General features: G+C 36.0%; 2 protein-coding genes across 2 annotated transcripts in view; one reads left to right on the top strand and one right to left on the bottom strand.

The window, feature by feature from the left end:
• The window catches only part of NUDT6 (nudix hydrolase 6), a 42,463-nt gene extending 24,945 nt beyond the window's left edge, over nt 1–17,518 (top strand). Inside the window, exons 4-5 of the mRNA XM_047091972.1 lie at nt 10,333–10,387; nt 14,591–17,518. Coding sequence (XP_046947928.1) covers nt 10,333–10,387; nt 14,591–14,988 — 453 coding nt within the window. The 3' untranslated portion in view covers nt 14,989–17,518. The remainder of the gene's footprint in view (nt 1–10,332; nt 10,388–14,590) is intronic.
• The window catches only part of FGF2 (fibroblast growth factor 2), a 60,548-nt gene continuing 55,265 nt past the window's right edge, over nt 15,425–20,707 (bottom strand). The window contains 1 exon segment of the mRNA XM_047092281.1: nt 15,425–15,610. Within this exon segment, the coding sequence (XP_046948237.1) occupies nt 15,425–15,610 (186 nt within the window).

The raw sequence follows: 20,707 nt of genomic DNA, 5'->3' as shown, positions 1-20,707 counted from the left end.
GCTGTATTACAGAGCTGTAATCATCAAGACAGTATGGTACTGGCACAAAAACTGACACATAGATCAATGGAACAGAATAGAGAACCCAGAAATAGACCCACAAATGTATGGCCAACTGTCTTTGACAAAGCAGGAAGGAGTATCCAATGGGAAAAAGACAGTCTCAGGGCACCTGGGTGGCTCAGTTGTTTAAGTGTCTGACTCTTGATTTGAGCTCTGGTCATGATCTCACCATTCATGAGACTAAGACCATGTTCAGCTCTGCACTGTCACCGTGGAGTCTGCTTGGGATTCTCTCTCCCCCCACCCGCCGACCTTCTCCCACTCACTCATGTGTGTGCTCTCTCTCAAAATAAATAAACATGAAAAAGAAATTTTTTTCAAAGATAAAAGACAGTCTCTTCAAAATTGGTGCTAAGAAAACTGGACAGAGACATGCATGAGAATGAAACCAGACCACCTTCTCACACCATACACAAAAATAAAATTCAAAATGGATGAAAGACATAAATGTAAGATAGGAAATCCATCAAAACCCAAAAGGAGAAAACAGGCAACAACCTTTTTGATCTCAGCTGCAGGAACTTCTTTCTAGACATGTCTCCGGAGGCAAGGGAAACAAAAGCAAAAATGAACTATTGAGACCTCATCAAGGTAAAAAGCTTCTGCACAGCAAAAGAAACAACAAAACTAAAAGGCAGCTGATGGAATAGGAGAAGATAGTTGCAAATGACATGTCAGATAAAGGGTTACTATCCAAAATCTATAAAGAACTTAGCAAACTCAACACCCAAAAAACAAATAATCCATTCAAGAAATGGACAAAAGATCTCTCACTTTCCACAACACATTTCTCACTTTAAAGCTAGAAAATGATTAAGCTTAGTAAGGCATGTTAAAACCCAAGAGATGCTGAAAGCTAGGCCTCTGACACCACACAGTTAGCCAAGGTGTTAATGCAAAGGAGAAGTCCTTGACAGAAATTAAAAGCGCTACTCCCTGAGAAAGTGAAACAGCCTTATTGCTGATAAAGAGAAAGTTTAATCTGGATGGAAGATCAAACCAGCCCCAACATTCCCTTAAGCCAAGGCCTAATCCAGAGCAAGACTCTCTAACTTTCTTCAGTTCTATGAGGGCTGAAAGAGATGAGAAAGTTGCAGGAAAGTGTGAAGCTAGCAGAGATTCATGAGGTTTAAGAACAGAAGCCATCTCCATGACAGATGTGCAAGGTGAAGCAGCAAGAGTTGAAACAAGCTGTAGCAAGTTATCCAGATCTAGCTAGGATAATTTATGAAGGTGGCTATACTAAAAAACAGGTTTTCAGTGTAGACAAAATAGCCTTCTATTGGAAGAAGATGCCATCTAAAACTTTCATAGCTGGAGAGGAAGAGTCAATGCCTGGCTTCAGAGCTTCAAATGACATGCTGACACTCTTGTTAGGGGCCATCCCAGCTGGTGACTTTAAGTTGAAGCCAGTGTACATTTACCATTCCAAAAATCCTAAGGTCCTTAAGAATTATGCTAAATCTTCAGCCTGTGTTCTATAAATGGAACAACAAAGCCTAGATGACAACACAACAGTTTACATTACAACATTGAGACCTCAGAAAAGAAGATTCCTTTCAAAATATGACTGCTCATTGACAATGCACCTAGTCACCCAAGAGCACTGATGGAAATGTACAATGAGATTCATGTTGTTTTCATGCCTGCTAACACAGCATCCATTCTGTAGCTCATGGATCAAGGATTCATTTCAACTTTCAAGTCTTATTATTTAAGTAATATATTTTTAAAGGCCAGAGCTGCCATAGAAAGTGAATCTTCTGATAGTCTGGACAAAATAAATTGAAAGCCTTCAATAAGGCTCTTTTCATCTATATTGAAAATCTCTTATTTAGGGTAGCCACCTTGAGATGGAATGTACTCCTGATGAAGATGCAATGAGGATTATTGAAATGAAACAAAGGATTTATAATATTACGTAAATTTAGTTGATAAAGCAGCAGCAGGGTTTGAGAGGATTGATTACCAATTTTGACATGTTTTTTAATTTTTTATTTTTGAGAGAGAGACAAGAACGTGAGCAGGGGAGGGGCAGGAAAGAGGGAAACACAATCCAAAGAAGGCTCCAGGCTCTAGCACAGAGCACAATATACTGCTTGAACTTACAGACCACAAGATTATGACCTGAGCCGAATTCGGACGCTTAACCGATGCCCTGATTCCCAATTTTGAAAGAAGTTCTACTGTGGATAAAATGCTTTTAAACAGCATCTCATGATACAGAGAAATCATTCATGAAAGGAAGAGTCAGTGGATGTAGCAAACTTTATTGTTTTAAGAAATTGCCACGGCCACCCCAGGCTTCAGCTTCCACCATCCTAATCAGTCAGCAGCCATCAACATGGAAGCTTGACCCTCCACCAGCAAAAGATTATTACTTGTGCTCTGTATTATGTAGCTGCTTTATACATCATGGCAACCTATTCTCCTCCTCATTTCACAGACTGGGAAACACAACCAGAGAGTTAAGTCATAAAGTAGTGTTGGGAACTTTTCCTCTTCCGCGTTCGGTGGTTGGGGAGCCTGTGAATTAATTGACAACAGGTTAGTAGGAGAAAAGTTTGGGGAGTGCTGCCTGAACAACTAGAAGTAGGGGTTTGTATATCAGTGCAAGAGAGAGGTGTGAAATATGTATGGTAATTTCTCATATTTGTTTATGCAATTTCTCATCTAGGTTTCCTTCCTTGGCTGGAAGTTCGAACCAAGGGGATTTATGGCAGCTTCTCAGAAAGCTCTGCCTTTAATCAGATAAGGGGAACAAAAAAGGCTTCTTTCTGTATCTGATTTGCATTTCCCTTACATGCCAACAAATTGGACAACCTGGAAGAAATGGATAAATTCCTAGAAACATCTTCATGTGTCTGTTGGCCATGTGTATATTTTATTTGGGAAAATGTACCTGTTTTTGCCCATTTTTTAATTGGATTGTTTTTTGGTATTGAGTTGTGTAAGTTCTTTATATATTCGGGATACTAACACTTTATTACATATGTCACTTGCAGATAACTTCTCGCAGTGAGTAGTTTGTCTTCTAGTTTTGTTCACGGTTTCCTTGCTATACAGAGCTTTTTATTTTGTTCTAGTCCCAATAGTTTATTTTTGCTTTTGTTTCCCTTGCCTCAGGAGACGTATCTAGAAAAATGTTGCTTGTGGCTGATTTCGGAGAAATTACTGCTTGTTCTCTCTTCTTGAATTTCTATGGTTTTAAGTCTCACATTTAAGTACTTAATCCATTTTATAAGAAAGTGGTCCATTTTCATTCTTTTGCACGTAGCTGTCCAGTTTTCCCAGCACCATTTGTTGAAGAGGCTTTGTCCCATTGCATATTCTTGCCTCCTTTGTCAAAGATTAACCATGTAATCGTAGGTTTATTTTGGGGCTCTCTATTCTGTTCCATTGACTTATGTGTCTGTTTCTGTGCCAGTATTACACAGTTTTAATTAGCTTTGTAGTATAACTTGAAATCTGAGATTGTGATACTTAAATTTTTTATTCTTCATTTTCTTTTTTTTAAGTTTTTAAATTGTTGTTTTATTCTTCATTTTCAAGATCACTTTGGCTATTCAGAGTCTTTTGTGGTTCCATACAAATTTTACAATTCTTTGTTCTAGTTATGTGAAAAATGCTGTTGGTACTTTGATAGGGATTGCATTAAATATATAGATTGCTTTGGGTAGTATGGACATTTTAACAATATTTGTTATTCCAATCTGTGAGCATCAGATATCTTTCCATTTGTTTGTGTCGTCCTCAATTTCATCAGTGTTTTTTAGTTTTCAGAGTACAGGTCTTTCACCTCTTTGGTTAGGATTATTTCTAGGTATCTTATATTTTGGGTGCAATTGTAAATGGGATTGTTTTCTTAATTCCTTTCCTGCTACCTCAATATTAATGTATAGAAATGTGTATTGATTTTGTATTCTGTGACCTTACCAAATTCATTTATACGTTCTAGACGTTTTTTGGTTGAGTCATGCAGGTTTTCTAGATGTAGTGTCATGTCATCTGCAAATAGTGGGAGTTTTGCTTTTTCCATACTAATTTGGATACCTTTTATTTCTTTTGTTGTCTGATTGCTGTAGCTAGGATGTCCAGTACTACGTTGAATAAAAGTGGTGAGAGTGGACATTCTTGTCTTGTTCCTGATCTTAGGGGAGAAACTCAATTTTTCACCATTGGGTTTGATATTAGCTGGGGTTTTCATATATGGTCTTTATGCCGTTGAGGCATGTTCCCTCTAATCATACTTCTGAGGGTTTTTATCATGAATGGATGTTGTACTTTGTCAAATGCTTTTTTCTGCATCTATTAAAATGATCATACGATTTTTCCCTTCTCTTGTTCATGTGATGTATCATATCAATTGATTTGTGAATATTGAACCACCCTTGCATCCCAGGAATAAATCCCTTAATTGTGGCAAGTGATTTTTTTAATGTATTGTTGGATTTGATTTGCTAGTATTTTTTTGAGGACTTTTGCATCTATATTCATCAGAATATATTGGCCTATAGTTCTCTTTTTCTGTAGTGTCTTTATGTGGTTTTGGTACCAGAGTAATGCTTGCCTCATAGAATGAATTTGGAAGCTTTCCCTTTCTCTTCCATTTTTTGGAATAGTTTGAGAAGAACAGGCATTAACTCTAAATGTTTGGTAAAATTCACCTGTGATGCTGTCTGGTCCTAGAATATTGTTGGGAGTGTTTTTTATTAATGATTTCATTGCTGGTAATTAGTCTGTTCAAATTACTTAATTATTCCTGATTCATTTTGGGAGGTTTTATGTTTCTAGGAATTTATCCAATTCTTCTAGGTTGTCCAATGTGTTGGCATGTAATTTTTTTTGTAATACTCTCTTATTATCTTTGGTATTACTCTGGTATCAATTGTTATTTCTCCTCTTTCATATCTGATTTTGTTAATTTGAGTCCTTTCTCCTGTTTTGTTGTTGTTGTTGTTGTTGTTTGTTTGTTTTATGAGTCTGGCTAAAGGTCTATCAATTTTGTTGATCTTTTCAAAGAACCAGCTCCTGTTTTCATTCATCTATTCTAGTCTTTTAGTTTTTATTTTGTTAACTTCTCCAATCTTTATTATTTCCTTCCTTCTATGTATTTGGAGTTTTGTTTTTCTTCTTTTGCTACCTCCATTAAGTGTAAGGTTAGGTAGTTTATTTGAGATTTTTCTTGCTTCATGAGATAAACCTGTATTGCTGTAAACCTCCCTCTTAGAACAGCTTTTGCTAAAGATTTGGGACTGCTGGGTTTTCATTTTCACTTGTTTCCATGTATTTTTTTTATTTCCTCTTTTATTTCCTCTTTTAATTTCTTGGTTGACCCATTCATTGTTTAGTGAACATTATATAATAGACCTGTATTTGTGTTCTTTTCCATATTTTTTCTTGTTGATTTCTAGTGTCATAGTGTTGTAGTCAGAAAAGATACATGGTGTGACTTTCTGAATTTGTTCAGACTTTTTTGTAGCTTAATACATGATCTGTTCTAGAGACTGCCCCATATGCACATGAATGTGTATTCTGCTATTTTAGGGTGGAATGTTCTGAATGTATCTGCTAGATCTGTCTGTTCCAATGTGTCATTCAAAGCCAATGATCAGTCCATTGATGTAGGTGGGATATTAAAGTCTCTTACTATTATGTTACTATTGATTACTTCCTTACATTTATTAACTGCTTTATGTATTTGGGTGCTTCCATGTTTGGTGCATAAATATTTACAATTGTTATATCTTCTTGGATTGTTTCCTTTATAGTTACATAGTGTCCTTATCTATTTTTACAGTCTTTGTTTTAAAGTCTATTTTGTCCAATATAAATAATGCTACCTCAGCTTTCTTTTGACATCCATGTGCATGATAAATGCTTTTTTATCTTTTCACTTTTAATCCACAGATGTCTTTAGGTCAAAAATGAGTTTCTTGTAGGCAGCATATAGATGAGTCTTTTTAATCCATTCCATCACCTGTGTCTTTTGATTAAAGCATTTAATCCATTTATATTCAAAGTAATTGTTGAGAGGTATGTACTTATTGCCATTTTGTTACTTGTTTTATGGTCATTTTTGTAGTTCTATGTTCCTTCTCAGCTCAGTTTGCTGACTTCCTTTAGTGATATTTTGGATTCCTTTCTCTTTATTTTTTTGCATACCTGTTACTGTTTTTTGATTTGTGGTTACCCTTAGGTTTGTGTATAACATCTAATGCATATAACAATCTATATTATAAAGTTGATGGCTGCTTAAGTTTGAACCTACTCTACTCCTCTCTGCCCTCCCATGTTTTAGGTATATGGTGTCATACTTTACATCCTTTTATTTTGTGAGTCCCTTGACTAATTTTTACAGATATATTTAATTTTACTGCTTTTGTACTTCCTACTTTTCTTACTCTTGTTTATGGTCTTTCCTTTCCACTCAGAAGAGTCCCCTTTAACTTTTCTATTAAGGATGAGTTAGTGGTTATGAATTCCTTTAACTTTTGTTTGGGTTACTCTTAATCTCTCCTATTGTGATAGCCTTGCTGCAGGTTTTTTTCCTTCAGGACCTTGAATATATCATGACACCCCCTTCTCAGCAAAGTTTCTGTGAAAAATAAGCTGATAGCCTTATGGGATATTCCTTGTATGTTACTGTTTTCTTTTCTCTTGCTGCTTGTAAAATGCTTACTACTTTTTGCCATTTTAACTACTATGTATCTTTGTGTTACCTCCTTAGTATGATTTTTGTTGGAGGCTCTACGTGCCTCCTGGATCTGGATGTTTCCCTTCCCAAATTTGGGAGGTTTTCAGTTGTTATTTCCTCAAATAAATCATTTGCCCCCTTTTCTCTCTCTTCTGGAACTCCTATAAGATGAATGCTTGATGGTATTGCTAAGTTCCCTAAGTCTGTCTTCATTTTCTATTCTTTTTTTCTCTCTCCTGTTCAGTTTGATTGGTTCCTATTACTCTGTCCTCCAGGTTGCCTATCTGTTTTTCTGTGCCCTCTACTATTTATTCCCTCTAGTGTATTTTTAATTTCTATTGAGCTCTTCATTTCTGAATGGTTCTTTTTTATGTTTTCTGTCTCGTTTTTGAGTGTCTCATTGAGATCCCTCCCCTCTTTTCTCAAGTCCACTATATTCATATTTCTTAGCTCTGTTCATTTAGTTTCTTACTGTGATTTTGTCCTGTTCTTTGATTTTGGACAGAATCCTCTGTTGCATTTTGTCTCTCTGTGTCTGTTTCTGTGTTAGGAAAGTCAGCTCCATCTCCTGCTCTTGAGATTGATGGCCTTATGAAGAAGAGGTCCTGGGATGCCCTATAATGCAGTCTCCCCTACTCACCAGAATTTGGCACTTCAAGGGTGTCTCAATGTGTTGCATGTGCCCTGCTGTTGTAATTGAGCTGCTTTTGCAGTAGTCCAGCCATGGCTGTCTTTGCCTGTTGTGGCCAGGATTTGGTCCCGGTGTTGTTGCATCAGTCTGGGGCGGCCTGGGGTTTGAGTCAGACCAGGCAATGCCAGAGGGTAGCACCAAACTGCTGGGTGCTTTCCCTATGTTTCCCCCCGAGAGGCTTTCATTGGTGGGCAAGGCCTGCAGTGAGACCAGTTGTCTGCCCCCAGCCTACTGCTGGGGCCACAGTTGTGTGTGGTTATCTTTCCCTTTTCCTGGGACAGGAGTCACTTTGAAGTGGTGCTGCTTCCTGTCAGGTCTGCTTGCATGATGCCACCCTTGTGGCACCACTTTGGATGGGCTCTGGCCAACAGTGTATTGGAGGGGGCAGGTCTGCAGGAGAATGTGACGGCAGTTCATGCTGTTAGCAAATTAGGTGGTGAGTGTTGGACCTGCATTGGTTCCTGCTGGTATCCACGTATATAGGCTGGGAGGCAGGGGAGGAAAGTGGCACCTGCCAGCTCTTGGAGAAGTCTCCCAAGGATCCCTGCCCCTCCAGCACACACTCTGAGATTAGTAAAAAACTAAACAAAACCTCCTTCCCATACACCCCAGGCATTAAACTGTTCTATGCTGTATCTCCACAGGGCTGTTTGTTGTGCTCCACGTGCAGAGATTCTGTTCCTTGCCCTCTAGGCTCTCCATAGACCAGCCTGATTTTTATAGCATCCCATTTGTTAAGCCCTGCTGATTGTAGGAACTTGCAAAATTATGCCCCTCTGGTTTTCAAAGCCAAATGCTTCAGACCATGTCTCTGCCCTCCCCACCCTCTTCCATGTTACCTGTACTCTACATGTAGCTGTGAAGAGTCAGTTCTGCCAGTCTTTGGGTTGTTTCTGGGTTATATACACTGATACAGGTGTTATCTAGGTGTGTCCATGGGACAAGGTGAGCTCAGGGTCCTCCTACTCCACAGTCTTCTCTGGAAGTTGCTGTTATTATTTATATTGCTAAGCCCATTAATGGGAATGTTTTTTAATTAACCCGAAATTATATGGCCAATTAATTTATGACAAAGTTGGCAAGAATATACAATGGGGAAAGATAGTCTCTTCAAGAAGTAGTGCTGGAAAAATGACAGCTACATGTAAAAGAATAATAGTGAACATGAATAATAGTGAAAAAGAATAGTGAACATGCACATGGAAAAAGCAATCATGGAGAAATAATACTGGTATCAAATGAGTCATCCATTGATTTATTATGATAGAGACTGCGTTTGACTCAGTGGTTAAGGAATATGTAGGAAAACTCCATATTTACTCTTTCTACTCTTTACTGTAAAATCAGTAACATGGAAAGTTCTTAGCTTATTTCACATTGCCTGGTTTTAAATACTGAGCTCTGTAAGTTGTCTTGCAGGGGACAAGAAAGCTTTTTTCAGATAATCTCTTTAAACCTAAGTGGTGCCAAAAAAGATCACATACTACCACAAAAATATATTCTTTTTATACCTAAGTTCTATGAAATAATCAAAATCAGATTTGTGTAAGCTGTTTTCAATCCTTATATCTAACATTTTTCTCCTAGTGTAAGCTGTTTTCAATCCTTATATGTAACAGTTTTCTCCTAATAAGTTTATAATTTAATAATCTCCAATTATTTATAGTCAAATCTAGGTAAAATTTTAAAAGTTCTTTTATTATTTTGGGGAGTATTTTCTGCCCTACCATTATAACATTTCTTTTGTTAGAAATAGCATTTATGGTGTTAGATATAAAATCTAACATCCTATCAGGAAAAAAACTGCATGGTTTTTATAGCTTCTGGAACCATTTCAGAACAAAATCTGAAAGACTGTCTTAATATAGATCTATACCAGAGATATATTTCTACATTAATAAAATATGCTTTATAAATTAATCTCAAGTCTGAGCCAGACACGGAAGGGTGGAAAGCCTAAATTCTGTACCCACATAATCAACAGTCTGTGGAAACTCTGGGAACCATGCCACTGGTCTCCAATGTAGCACAGTTGGGAAATGACACATTCTTTATGAAGCATTCATCCAGGAAATGAGTGGGTCAAAAAGCACACCAGTAAAAGGTCCATAAACTTATTTTATGAATGAAGATCATAAAGTGTACTGGCTTCAAGCTCAGCACCTTTTATCATGCTGTTGGATGTATAGAACAAAAAATAATTGTGTCAGCCATAAGAATATGGTCCCATGCCATTTCATAATTATTTGTAATCAATTTTTTCCATATGTATCCTCATTCTCAGATCTTCCCACTTGCCCTTCCTTCCCCCCCAAAAATGAAATGGTATACACACACACAAACAGCACAAACTTAAACTAATCAGATTTATTCATGCTACCCATGAAAAGCAATTACATTTGTACATACAATCATTAACACAGAGACAAGAGAAATCTGATTAGACACACAACACAGAAAATAAATGTGAAAATTAAAAATAGTATATTTTAGTTATTAAACTTATACTGTACTTTCTACTTATTTATAGCAGCATCTGTAAGATTCCTCTATTTGTTAATAGTTAACTAGCAGCAAAATTTTAAAAATTACACAAATTCAGTAGATGTTTCCCTCCACTGTTTCATTCATACAGAATTTATCACATTAACCAAACAAAACCACTTCTATTTCCTAGAGAAAAAGGTAGGAAAAGATTTCAAAAGTCACCAGTTTCCCCCCAAGAAAAAGAAAGGGAGGAGTGAAGAAGGAAGATGAAAGAAATTTGCATGTTATTACCAAAAAATAAATTCTCAATCCCTTGACCAATTTTTGTCGAGTCTCCATGTGCGGGTTAGTGATTGAAGCTATGTTAACTTTATTTTCTGATTTTATATTGCAGTTGAAAAATATGTGGAAGTTCCCAGGAGGCCTGTCAGAGCCTGGAGAAGATATCGGTGTGTACCTTACATATTTTTAATTGCTTGAAAAAATTTAGGAAATTTCTGTGTTTACTTTTTAGCTCTATAGCTGAAAATAAGATTTTAAATTTTCTGAGAAATTTCAGAGGTTACTTCGGGGCTAATATAAAATTAGCAGCAAAACTTGTAATATTACAACTGATTCTATTAGTATAAAAAATACTATTAGGAGCATACCACCTGTTCTGTTTAGGATTGCTTCTAGATTAATTTGTTTGAAAATAAAAAGCTTTTCATATACATTGGTGAAGTTTAGCATTTAGGGTTATTTTGGATAGGACTAATACTTTTCCTGGAATTAAACTGTAAGAAAACACAAATTCTTGACCATTTCACCACACAACCATGCATACTAACTTTATAAGTAATACTTATTTTGAGGTCCATTTAAAAGTCACTTATAGAGCACTACTGACTTAATTCTCCTCTTTATAATAATTTTGACTGCTATTTATTTTAAATAGTAAGGAAGCCAAAACTCTATGAGAAAGTCTCAAAAGAGAGAGAGCTCTCTAAAACAACTAAACAACTAAAACAACTTACAGAGCTCAGTATTTAAAACCAGGCAATGTGAAATAAGCTAAGAACTTTCCATGTTACTGATTTTACAGTAAAGAGTAGAAAGAGTAAATATGGAGTTTTCCTACATATTCCTTAACCACTGAGTCAAATGCAGTCTCTATCATAATAAATCAATGGATGACTCATTTGATACCAGTATTATTTCTCCATGATTGCTTTTTCCATGTGCATGTTCACTATTTAACCAACATTTATATATAAAGGCAACTTCCTAAATTATCTTTCAATATTTGTATATACTTGATGTGTATATACTTGAAACTTGATTTTTTTTTTTAATGTTACAGATTAAAATGCCCCATACACAGTACATAGACAATTCCTAACAAACCAGAAATAAATTTACCACACTGAGATCTATCCATTGCAGATTTTGGTTTTTAGGTACTTCAGGGACCTTCGGCATAAATTCTGTTGTTTAGGTCTTCTTTTGAAATAAAAGATTGTGGAGTGGTGCAAATGCTGAAAGAAAGGACCATTTACTTTGGAACACCTACTTATTTCATACTATCCTTACGTGATCTGTGACATTGTGTGTGAGCTAGTTAAATTTGTTTTACAACTTTACCCAGTCCATACTGGGGAAAAATCAGGCCACAGGAAGTTTGTTAGTTTCATCTTTTGAGTCTTGCCTTCCCAAATGAATGGACTTTTGAGTTTTTATGGATCCTGAATTTTTACTTCTATTTAAATGCAAATGAATAAACATTTCCAAGGCAAGCATGCATAATTTTAGGTTTAAGTATACTCCAGAACTCTTTAAGTCCAGGTTTAAAAAAAAGAAAGGAAAAAAGTAGTGAATTCTGAATTTAAATATTTGTGGTTGTCACAACAACCCACCTATTTAGACAACATATATATGCCTTAACCATGTGGAATTAGAAGCAGCAACTGGCATTCTTATTGTCTAGGCGTATTATAAATTAAAGCTTTGCCTTAGAAATAATAAAATCCTGAAAGCAGCTAGAAATAATAACTGACAACAGAGTTCTGAAAGACCATGACTTATATCAGAGCATTTCTGTCTTTTAACACAATATTCTAAAGGATGAAGCCAAATCACCCAATAATTATTAAAATTATTTTCTTTAAATTCTGTATTTAGGAAAGTATGTAATATAGTAGAATACAGCCATCACAAATATAGCTCTTAAGTAGTAAACACTAGTTAACTGGGAAACACATGGGAAACATATTTGTTTTGGAATCCTTAATTCTATAATACTACTAAGTAAATGAAGCTCTCTTGTCCACAGTGCTTAAAAAAATTAAGGGGGGGCATATACAAAATAGAATGCAATCCTCAGGCTTCAATATGATACCCTAATAGTACAAAAGGATCTACAAGGTTAAAAATGGAGACGTTGCCTTTCTAAAAAAAATACCATTTACCAGTGACAGGAAGAGAATCCCCTGCATGGGGAAAGGACTATAAAGTAGCAGGTTCTGATCAGAGCTCATCAGTGCACCAGAATCAGAGGGAAACAGTAGGAAAACCCACATTCTGCCCAATTTTTCCTGTTATTTTTTTCCAACCTAATCCTATTGTTAAATATTACAAAATAGAAATAACAAAATAAACTCCTTTTCACTGTCTTGTAACTAAACAAAACACTAGGACATATTTAAACATCTCAGTCAGCAAACATAAAAACAAAACCCCCTTGGTTTTTCCTATGTTTGTTAAACATATAGAACAGTAAATGTTATATCAGTTCAGCTTACAGTACATTAAAATAAAGGTAAAACAGAATAAAGCAGTTAAATAAATTTACAAGTTTTTAAATTCATGGTGAAAGCCTTGGGGTAAAGATTTCCACGTTGAGGTGGAAGAAGTTACTCATACCTCATAAGTGCAAAAGCACTTACCTACCCATTCATTTTTTAGTCTAGTCAATGATATCTTGATTGAAGTTAAACTGATCAAACTACCCAGGGCAGTGCTGATTTTCAGTCAGCTGCTAAGGTGACTGCTGAGTAGGGTATATTCATTCTCTCACAAGTCTGTCCTGTGCTTCCATGACACATAAAAAGGCTAGACTCCAAACGAAATGCCAAACTCTTAATTGGTGGTACTAAGAGTTTAACAGGACTCCGATAGTTATTTTTCAAAGTGTTTAAGGAATAAAAATAAACATTTAAGCAATAGTTAAGTGAAATCAGCAAATGACATGTAAAGTTTTAGACTAGTGCAGCAGTTTAACAAATTTAGTAGCAAACATGTATTACATGCCAGGCTGAAAATTCTTTTTCTCATTAGGTTTTCCTTTTATTAACACAAATTCTTCTTTTATGTTTTAGTTTTAAATAGTAATTTCTAACCATGTTTAAACTATGGCAAATCTCAAGGGAAGGGAAAGTCAGCATGTAATTCAAAATCACAGACCAATGTCTTATATTTTCGGACCCTTTGCTCTTCCCATGAATATTTCCAGAGCGGTTTCTTAGGATTTAAAAAAAAAAAAAAAAAAGCATATGTAGGAAATTCTTAAGCCAGTCTTTAATCAGAGTTATGTGGAAATTGAGACATTTTTCCTTGACTTCCTCTTCCTTACCTATTCTTCACCAATAAGACTGAGAAGGTAAATAAAATTTTCTTTACAGCAAACAAGGAAATAGAAGGTCTTTGAGGAAAAATCTGTGGCTCTGGCAGTTGTGAAATTAGGAAGCTTCCCAGCAAACTGGGCAAAGAAGGCAGCTTTTTAAAGGGTTTTTCATAAAACACTTTGGGAGTCCGTGACAGGTCATCACAAAATTACAGAAAGCCCATTTAGGGGGTTCATCTGGAGATTTAGAAAAAGCAACCACAAAAATGTTGACAATAAACATTTTGCCCTAAAAATTTGCATAATATTGAAAAAATCAGCCTTATAAATGTGAAATCCTTGTTGTACTATTACAAAATTCTGTAAATTGCAAGTTTCTTGAACACTTCTGATAAAATGACTGCAGCTTGTTGGTGTCGGAGGAATGAATCCAAGTTCCTTGGAATCTCAAGAAACAAAGGAAATGCCCCAAATGACCATAATGGGATTCCACTGACAAGAACATAACAAAATGGTTATAAATGAATCTGTTCTATGACTTCAGAGGCTTGACAGTCCCACCCAAGATCACCAGGAAAGCTTTGAACATTTCTCCATTCAATACATTCTGCAGCTCTGCAGACTTTTGTAAGGAAGAATGGATCACATTTTCTCAATCCTAATATGTATAAATTTAGGCAGTTTTGATGGATGAGCAGGAACAGGATAATAATGAAGAAACATGTAGGAATATTAACTGCAGGAAACTAGGTTTTCAACTTCTGGGAAAGAGCAGGAAGAGATTAAAAATGTGACTCCAAAAATATACAGGTGGGTAAGCCTACAAATAGCCAAAGAAATACTCAATATTTCAAAAGCTTCTTAGATATACAGTGGTAAGAAAATACTTTGGTATTTCAGGATGTCCAGAAGGCAAGTTTATGTTGAATCCTTTCTTAGGATGAAGTTTTGCTTTTCAACCTTTAGATAACATTACTTTATCTGAAAACTGTGATGATTAAAATTCTAAAAATGTGATCCTTACTGATTTGTACATCTTTCTTTTATATAGGAGACACAGCAGTTCGAGAAGTTTTTGAAGAGACTGGTATAAAATCAGAATTCAGGTCCCTTCTGAGCATTCGGCAACAGCACACCAATCCCGGAGCTTTTGGGAAGTCAGATATGTATATCATCTGTCGCTTAAAGCCATATTCATTCACCATAAATTTTTGCCAGCGTGAATGCTTAAGGTGTGAGTGGATGGATCTCCATGACCTGGTCAAGACTGAAAACACAACTCCCATCACCAGCAGAGTTGCTAGACTGCTCCTCTACGGGTACAGAGAAGGGTTTGACAAGATTGATTTCACCGTGGAAGAACTTCCAGCAGTTTACACAGGCTTGTTCTATAAACTGTATCATAAGGAACTGCCAGAGAATTATAGAACTATGATAGGAATGGATTAAATCCATATTTGTGTTTTTAAAAATGTTAAGTAAATGGTACGTGTAGGATAATGTGTACCATATTATATGAAGTGGTGGACATTTGGGGTTAACTAATATCTGACTTTAATTTTCCAATTTTGTATAATTTCCATGAAGAAAATTTGTTTTTAAAAGCCTCTTTCCAAATGAAGCAAATGTATGACAAAGAGTGTAGCTCTAAATAAGCTTCACTGGATAAAGGGAAATGCTATATAAAAGGTGGAAGTCTGTACTTTTTCTAGGAACTTTTATTGCTTTTCTTTACTAAGGCAATGGTTAAATACTTAGTATTAGATAAAAGGTTATCTGACCATTTATCCAAACTGAGCAGCTAGCTGTACATTTTTTTCTTTCACTAACAAATTTCTAAAACATCTTCTTTCATATGAAATGAGATCAGATGCTGCTATTAAGATCAGCTCTTAGCAGACATTGGAAGAAAAAGTATAGCTTTCTGCCCAGGTCCTGTTTTGGGTCCAAGTTTATACTGCCCAGTTCGTTTCAGTGCCACATACCAGCTGGAGTATTTCCTTGACCGATAAGTATTGTAGTTATTAGATTCCAATCGTTCAAAAAAGAAACACTCGTCCGTAACACATTTCTGAAAAACAAAGGAAGAATGAGTAGTTGTTATTATGCTTTCACATGAAACACTTATGAGAGTGCACTGCCCCTTCTGCTCAACCAGCAGCAGTGCTCTTGGCTTCAGAACAAACTAGTTTGCAAGACTCAACGGGCCAAAGTCTGACAGAATCTATCTCTGCAGAGGGATGCAGGACAAGAACTCAGCACGTCAGCAGGAGAGCTTTCAGGCACATCTCTTCAGAGGAGGAATTCAAGGACCATTCTCCAGACCTACAATGGACAGGTTGGGTATCAGGCAGCGAGAGCACACAGATGCTGTCAGAACCACACTGCCTCAGACTTAAGCCACCCCATGAACATAGCTTTCACGAAGGGGGATATACCCAGTAACAAAGAAAACACTTCACTTAGTGAAACCCAAAGCTGTGGCTTCCAGTTAGGTATGTATGGCACATCCATACTCCTCCCAGTCCAGAGGCTGGTGACTAATCAGGGGTCGTTTTTACTTATACCAGGGTTCCCCTGAAACTGCTGGAAGGGTAACCCAGAGATACCTTCGTAAAGAAGAAGGCTTTGTTAATTAATACTTTACTCACAGAAACAGTATCAATTCTTAAATTACAGCAATTTTTTTCTAGTGGCTAACATTTCTAAGGCATAAAAAGAATAGTTTATTATATAGAATATAGCTAATGTATATATAATGCCAAAAAATTGTATTAGAACATTAACATATGATTATTCCCAAAACACTAACAGAGAATGAAGAATAAGTAACATAGACCATATTTATTTCTGGCAGTGTCTTTCTTGTGGGAGGGGAAACTACTCTCCGTTTTTATTTCGATTGAACTCTTTAGGGGGGGAGGGGGAAAAGCTAGCTTTACAAATAGACCTGGAAATACTTTCCAAGTAATTAAGTCTAATAGGCTGCTACATTATTTCAAGTAAATGTTCAAAAATCAATTTCACAGGGTAAACTGATAGTTCTTGACCTCTGGAGTGTGTGTTTGAGGGGGTGTCAACAAATGATTTACTTTAAAGAAAAATCATTTACTACTTATATTACAATTGGGAAGAAAGAATTATACCCATATGGAAAACCATAAAAATTTATACATATTTGTATTTCCACATACAAATACAACATGTACATGTATGACATAAACCTAAAGCTTCGTATTAATGAGTGTACCAGATCCCAGCTTATTTCTGTATACTCAAATCTAGGAAACTTCAGGTTTACAAAAACTACACAGTCAAAAGACTTGAATCCTTTCCCAGATTCTTTAGTTCTAAGATAAACAGTGGCACAAACTGTGAGAAAAACATAAATCAAGAAGCAGAACAATGAAAAGAGCTGGCATAATAACCAAAATGAAAATGATCTACATGTAACTGGCGTTTCCGGCATCTAAAGTAAGGGTGTGGTACTAGATCTTGTAATCTGCTTCTAGAGATAAGAATTTTACTGGATATTTACTTGGCCTTAATGTTTTGACCATTGTTAACTTTTCAGAATGGAAATACACAAAATCTGATTTGCCCATTTTTTGTAACAAATTACTACAAAAGCAACTGAAGTCTTTCTTATGCAAATAAGTGACAGGTAGCATTACAGAGAAGCATTCATTGCACAAGGACCCAGCTTTGTGATACACAGGACTGTCCTATGCATAAAGATTACACCTAGGATAATATTGATATTCTATATAGCTAGTACTTTAACTCTTCCTTTGAAGTTGATTATGCTTTTTGTGTTAACTGAAGTCAACCTGTGTTACTTTGTCATTTTCCAGTGCCACTGATAAAAATCTTCCTCTTTCCCTATTCCAGGTTTAGGATCAGGAGTAGAAGCAAATAGGGGATCCTGGGCATTTCAGTCGGTTAAGCATCTGACTCTTGATTTCAGCTCAGGTCATGATCTCACTCACAGTTTGTGAGATCAAGCCCTGCATTGGGTTCTGCACTTGTTGAGCAGAGCCTGCTTGGGATTCTCTCTCCCTCTCTCTCTACCCCTCCCCCATTCACACGCATTTTCTCTCTCTCTCTCTCTCTCAAAATAAACATTTTTTAGAAAAAGAAGCAAGCAGAGTAAAGAATGAGAGGATAAGTCACAGTAATCATAAAGATAACGTGAAAGGTCATCATTGAGCTTCACAGGCTAATTCTCCAGAGACCTGAACCACCTCATTCAGTCATCATTCTGGACATTGATTTTTTTGGTGTTCTGTCAGCTTCCAGGATGTCCCACCTTGCTAAGTTGGCACTCCCTACAGTGCTTGGCCTATTGGGATACATACCATGCAATAATATCTGTCTTCTCAACCAGTTCCTAGTATTTCAGAGAAAAGAAATAGTACCAGGGATTAAGTGGATAATACATCATGAATCCACGTTTTTGTTTTTATTTTGTGTTTTTTTGTACAGAACTTACTTGTACCCTTACAAAAACAAATGGGAGGGAAGGAAAACTAGCTTCTGTGCTGAATGTTCAGATACCTAAATTTACTAAACTATCACATACTTGAAAACAAACTACATTTTTCAAAATGGGTAGTAGGGGCAAAATTCAAGTCTCAAGTCAAGCAGGCATTTAACAGCCCAATGTAAATACAATTTTCAATCCTCTCCATTCTAAGTTTACAAATCATCATCGGTGACTGTGATTTCAATATTCCCTGTTAAAAATGAATGCAAAGTAATTTTTGCCAAAATTTGTAAACATTTACAGAGCTTTTTCCCTATTCTCAATGTGTAACGCTAACCTTTTCAAACTTAGAAGAAAAGGGAATCTTCAAAGAAATGATGTCACAGAAGAAGTGGATAAAGTAGTTTCTAAGGGTTTATAACAACTTGTACCCTGTCTTTGAGGCCTTTATTTTATATAGGCCAATGATCTGGGAATTCCCTTAATTCATGGCTTTTGACTATTTCCATTTGTATCATTTAAAGATCACAACAATCTTGTGACATAATTATCTTATACCCATTATTTAAAACTCAGTGCTCTTCATAACTTATTTCAGATTGTGGACACTCACTCTGCCTATGTATCTGATCCCTTTTCATAAAGCTAAGTTTTTCTTTTTTTTTTAATTCAAGAATAATTGGGGGATATAGAAGACACACAGTTCAAATGGTGCATTTACTCATTTAATGCATAGTTTTTCTTCCAGCCACTGGGATACATCAATGAACAAAACTGAACAAGGATCCCTGCCTTTGTGCCATTCAAATTCCAACTGGAGAGACATGCAATAAGTATAACTAAATAAATTATATGTTAAAATATGATAAATCCTATGGAAAAACGTAAAGCTGAGTAGGGTAAGAGGGATTGGGAGTAGAGGAATAGAGATTAGGTTGCAATATTAGCACAGTCACAGTATGCGCAATTAAGAAACTGACATTTGAGCAAATACTTGAAAGTGAAGGAGTTAACCATCCAGCTCTCAGAGAAGAAAGAGCATTCCAAACAGAAGGAATAGCTAGTGCAAAAGCCCTACAGTAGGACCATGCCTAGAATGTGTGAGAGGCAGCAAAGAGGCCAGTGTGGATGAAGCGAGGGCTTGAAGGGAAGATACAAAATAGATGAACATAAGGAAAGGGAAGCAAAAAAAACATAAAAACGGAGGGGGACAAAACACAAGAGACTCTTAAATACAGCGAACAAACAGAGGGTTGGTTGCTGGAGGGGTTGTGGGAGGGGAGATGGGCTAAATGGGTAAGGGGCATTAAGGAAGACACTTGTTGGGATGAGCACTGGGTGTTATATATAGGGGATGAATCACTAGAATCTACTGAAATCATTGTTGCACTGTATGCTAACTTGGATGTATATTTAATTAATTAATTAATTATTTAAATGTTTATTTCTTTTCTTAATGAGTAAATCAAATTGTGTTAGCCTCCAGTAAAAATACAATGATACTGCAGAATCTAAAACTAGAGAGCTAAGACCAAAGAAATTCAGACTAAGAATTGAAATATATCAAGATCATCTAACTTTATAGACTATTTAGGCCCTGGGAAAACTAAATCAGATGGCTCTAATAATTTGACTATCCCAACAACATCTGTGAGGGTCTTTGGTGGGCCAGGCAACCTGCATTACAGACTTGCCTTAATTCTTAACTAACTCACATTTATGAGGAAGTCACTTAACTTTTCCAAGCCTTACTTTCCTCATCTGTAAAATAAGATTATATTAGATGATATTTAGGATCCTTCCCAATCTTAGAGACGCCTGGGTGACTCAGTTGGCTAAGCATCTGACTCTTGATTTCAGCTCAGGTCATGATCTCATGGTTTGTGAGATCAAGCCCCAAGTCAGGCTCTGTGCTGACAGTGTGGAGCCTGCTTGGGATTTTCTCTCCTTTTCTCTCCCACCCCACCCCTACTCAGTCTCTGTCTCTGTCTCTCTCTCTCTCTCTCTCTTCCTCTCAAAATAAATAAATAAACATTGAAAAAAAAAAAAAGATCCTTCCCAATCTTTAACAATCTTTAAGGCTTTAAAGTCTTTTAAACAATCTTTAAGTCTTGATATACAATGAGAAAAGGAGTATCTCCCATTATACATTGATCAATCACACAAATCTGGTCCACTGCTACATGTTAGATTTGAACTTTATGGTCATTTCCCCATGCTCTGTTTTTTGGATTGTTTATTCTTTTACAGTACTTTGATTTTTCAGTTTTGGCTTATGAGGGAGTTTGCTCAACATGAATCCAAAAATGCTTTGCTTACACCACTTCTGAGAATTAAAAACAGACATGATGTAAGTATCAATGTTGATTATTTCAGAACAAAATAAAACATACAAATTGTGAAAAGTTAAAAGCAAATTGGACCTTAATTTTTTTATATACGTAGAAGTTGTGTAAAATTTTATGAGATTGGTTTGTAAAAGCAGTAATTCTCATTAGGTAGTAACCTTTGCATTTAATATTTTCTCTCTTAAAAATCACATACATTCCTCTTCAATTACTGTATTTTTCTAACAAATTTGATCAGTATGTATTGTCAATCTAGATAATTGGATAATTGAGCCCTCCAAAATCTATTTTCCCTACTTTGCTATGCACAGGGGTCTCATTTCATTGTTAAGGC

This window comes from Lynx rufus, unplaced genomic scaffold, assembly GCF_022079265.1.
Source record: "Lynx rufus isolate CCGP_SWC_20201006 ecotype Redwood Valley unplaced genomic scaffold, mLynRuf1.p SCAF_3, whole genome shotgun sequence".
NCBI lineage: Eukaryota > Metazoa > Chordata > Mammalia > Carnivora > Felidae > Lynx > Lynx rufus.
This window is presented reverse-complemented; position numbering and strand designations above follow the sequence as displayed.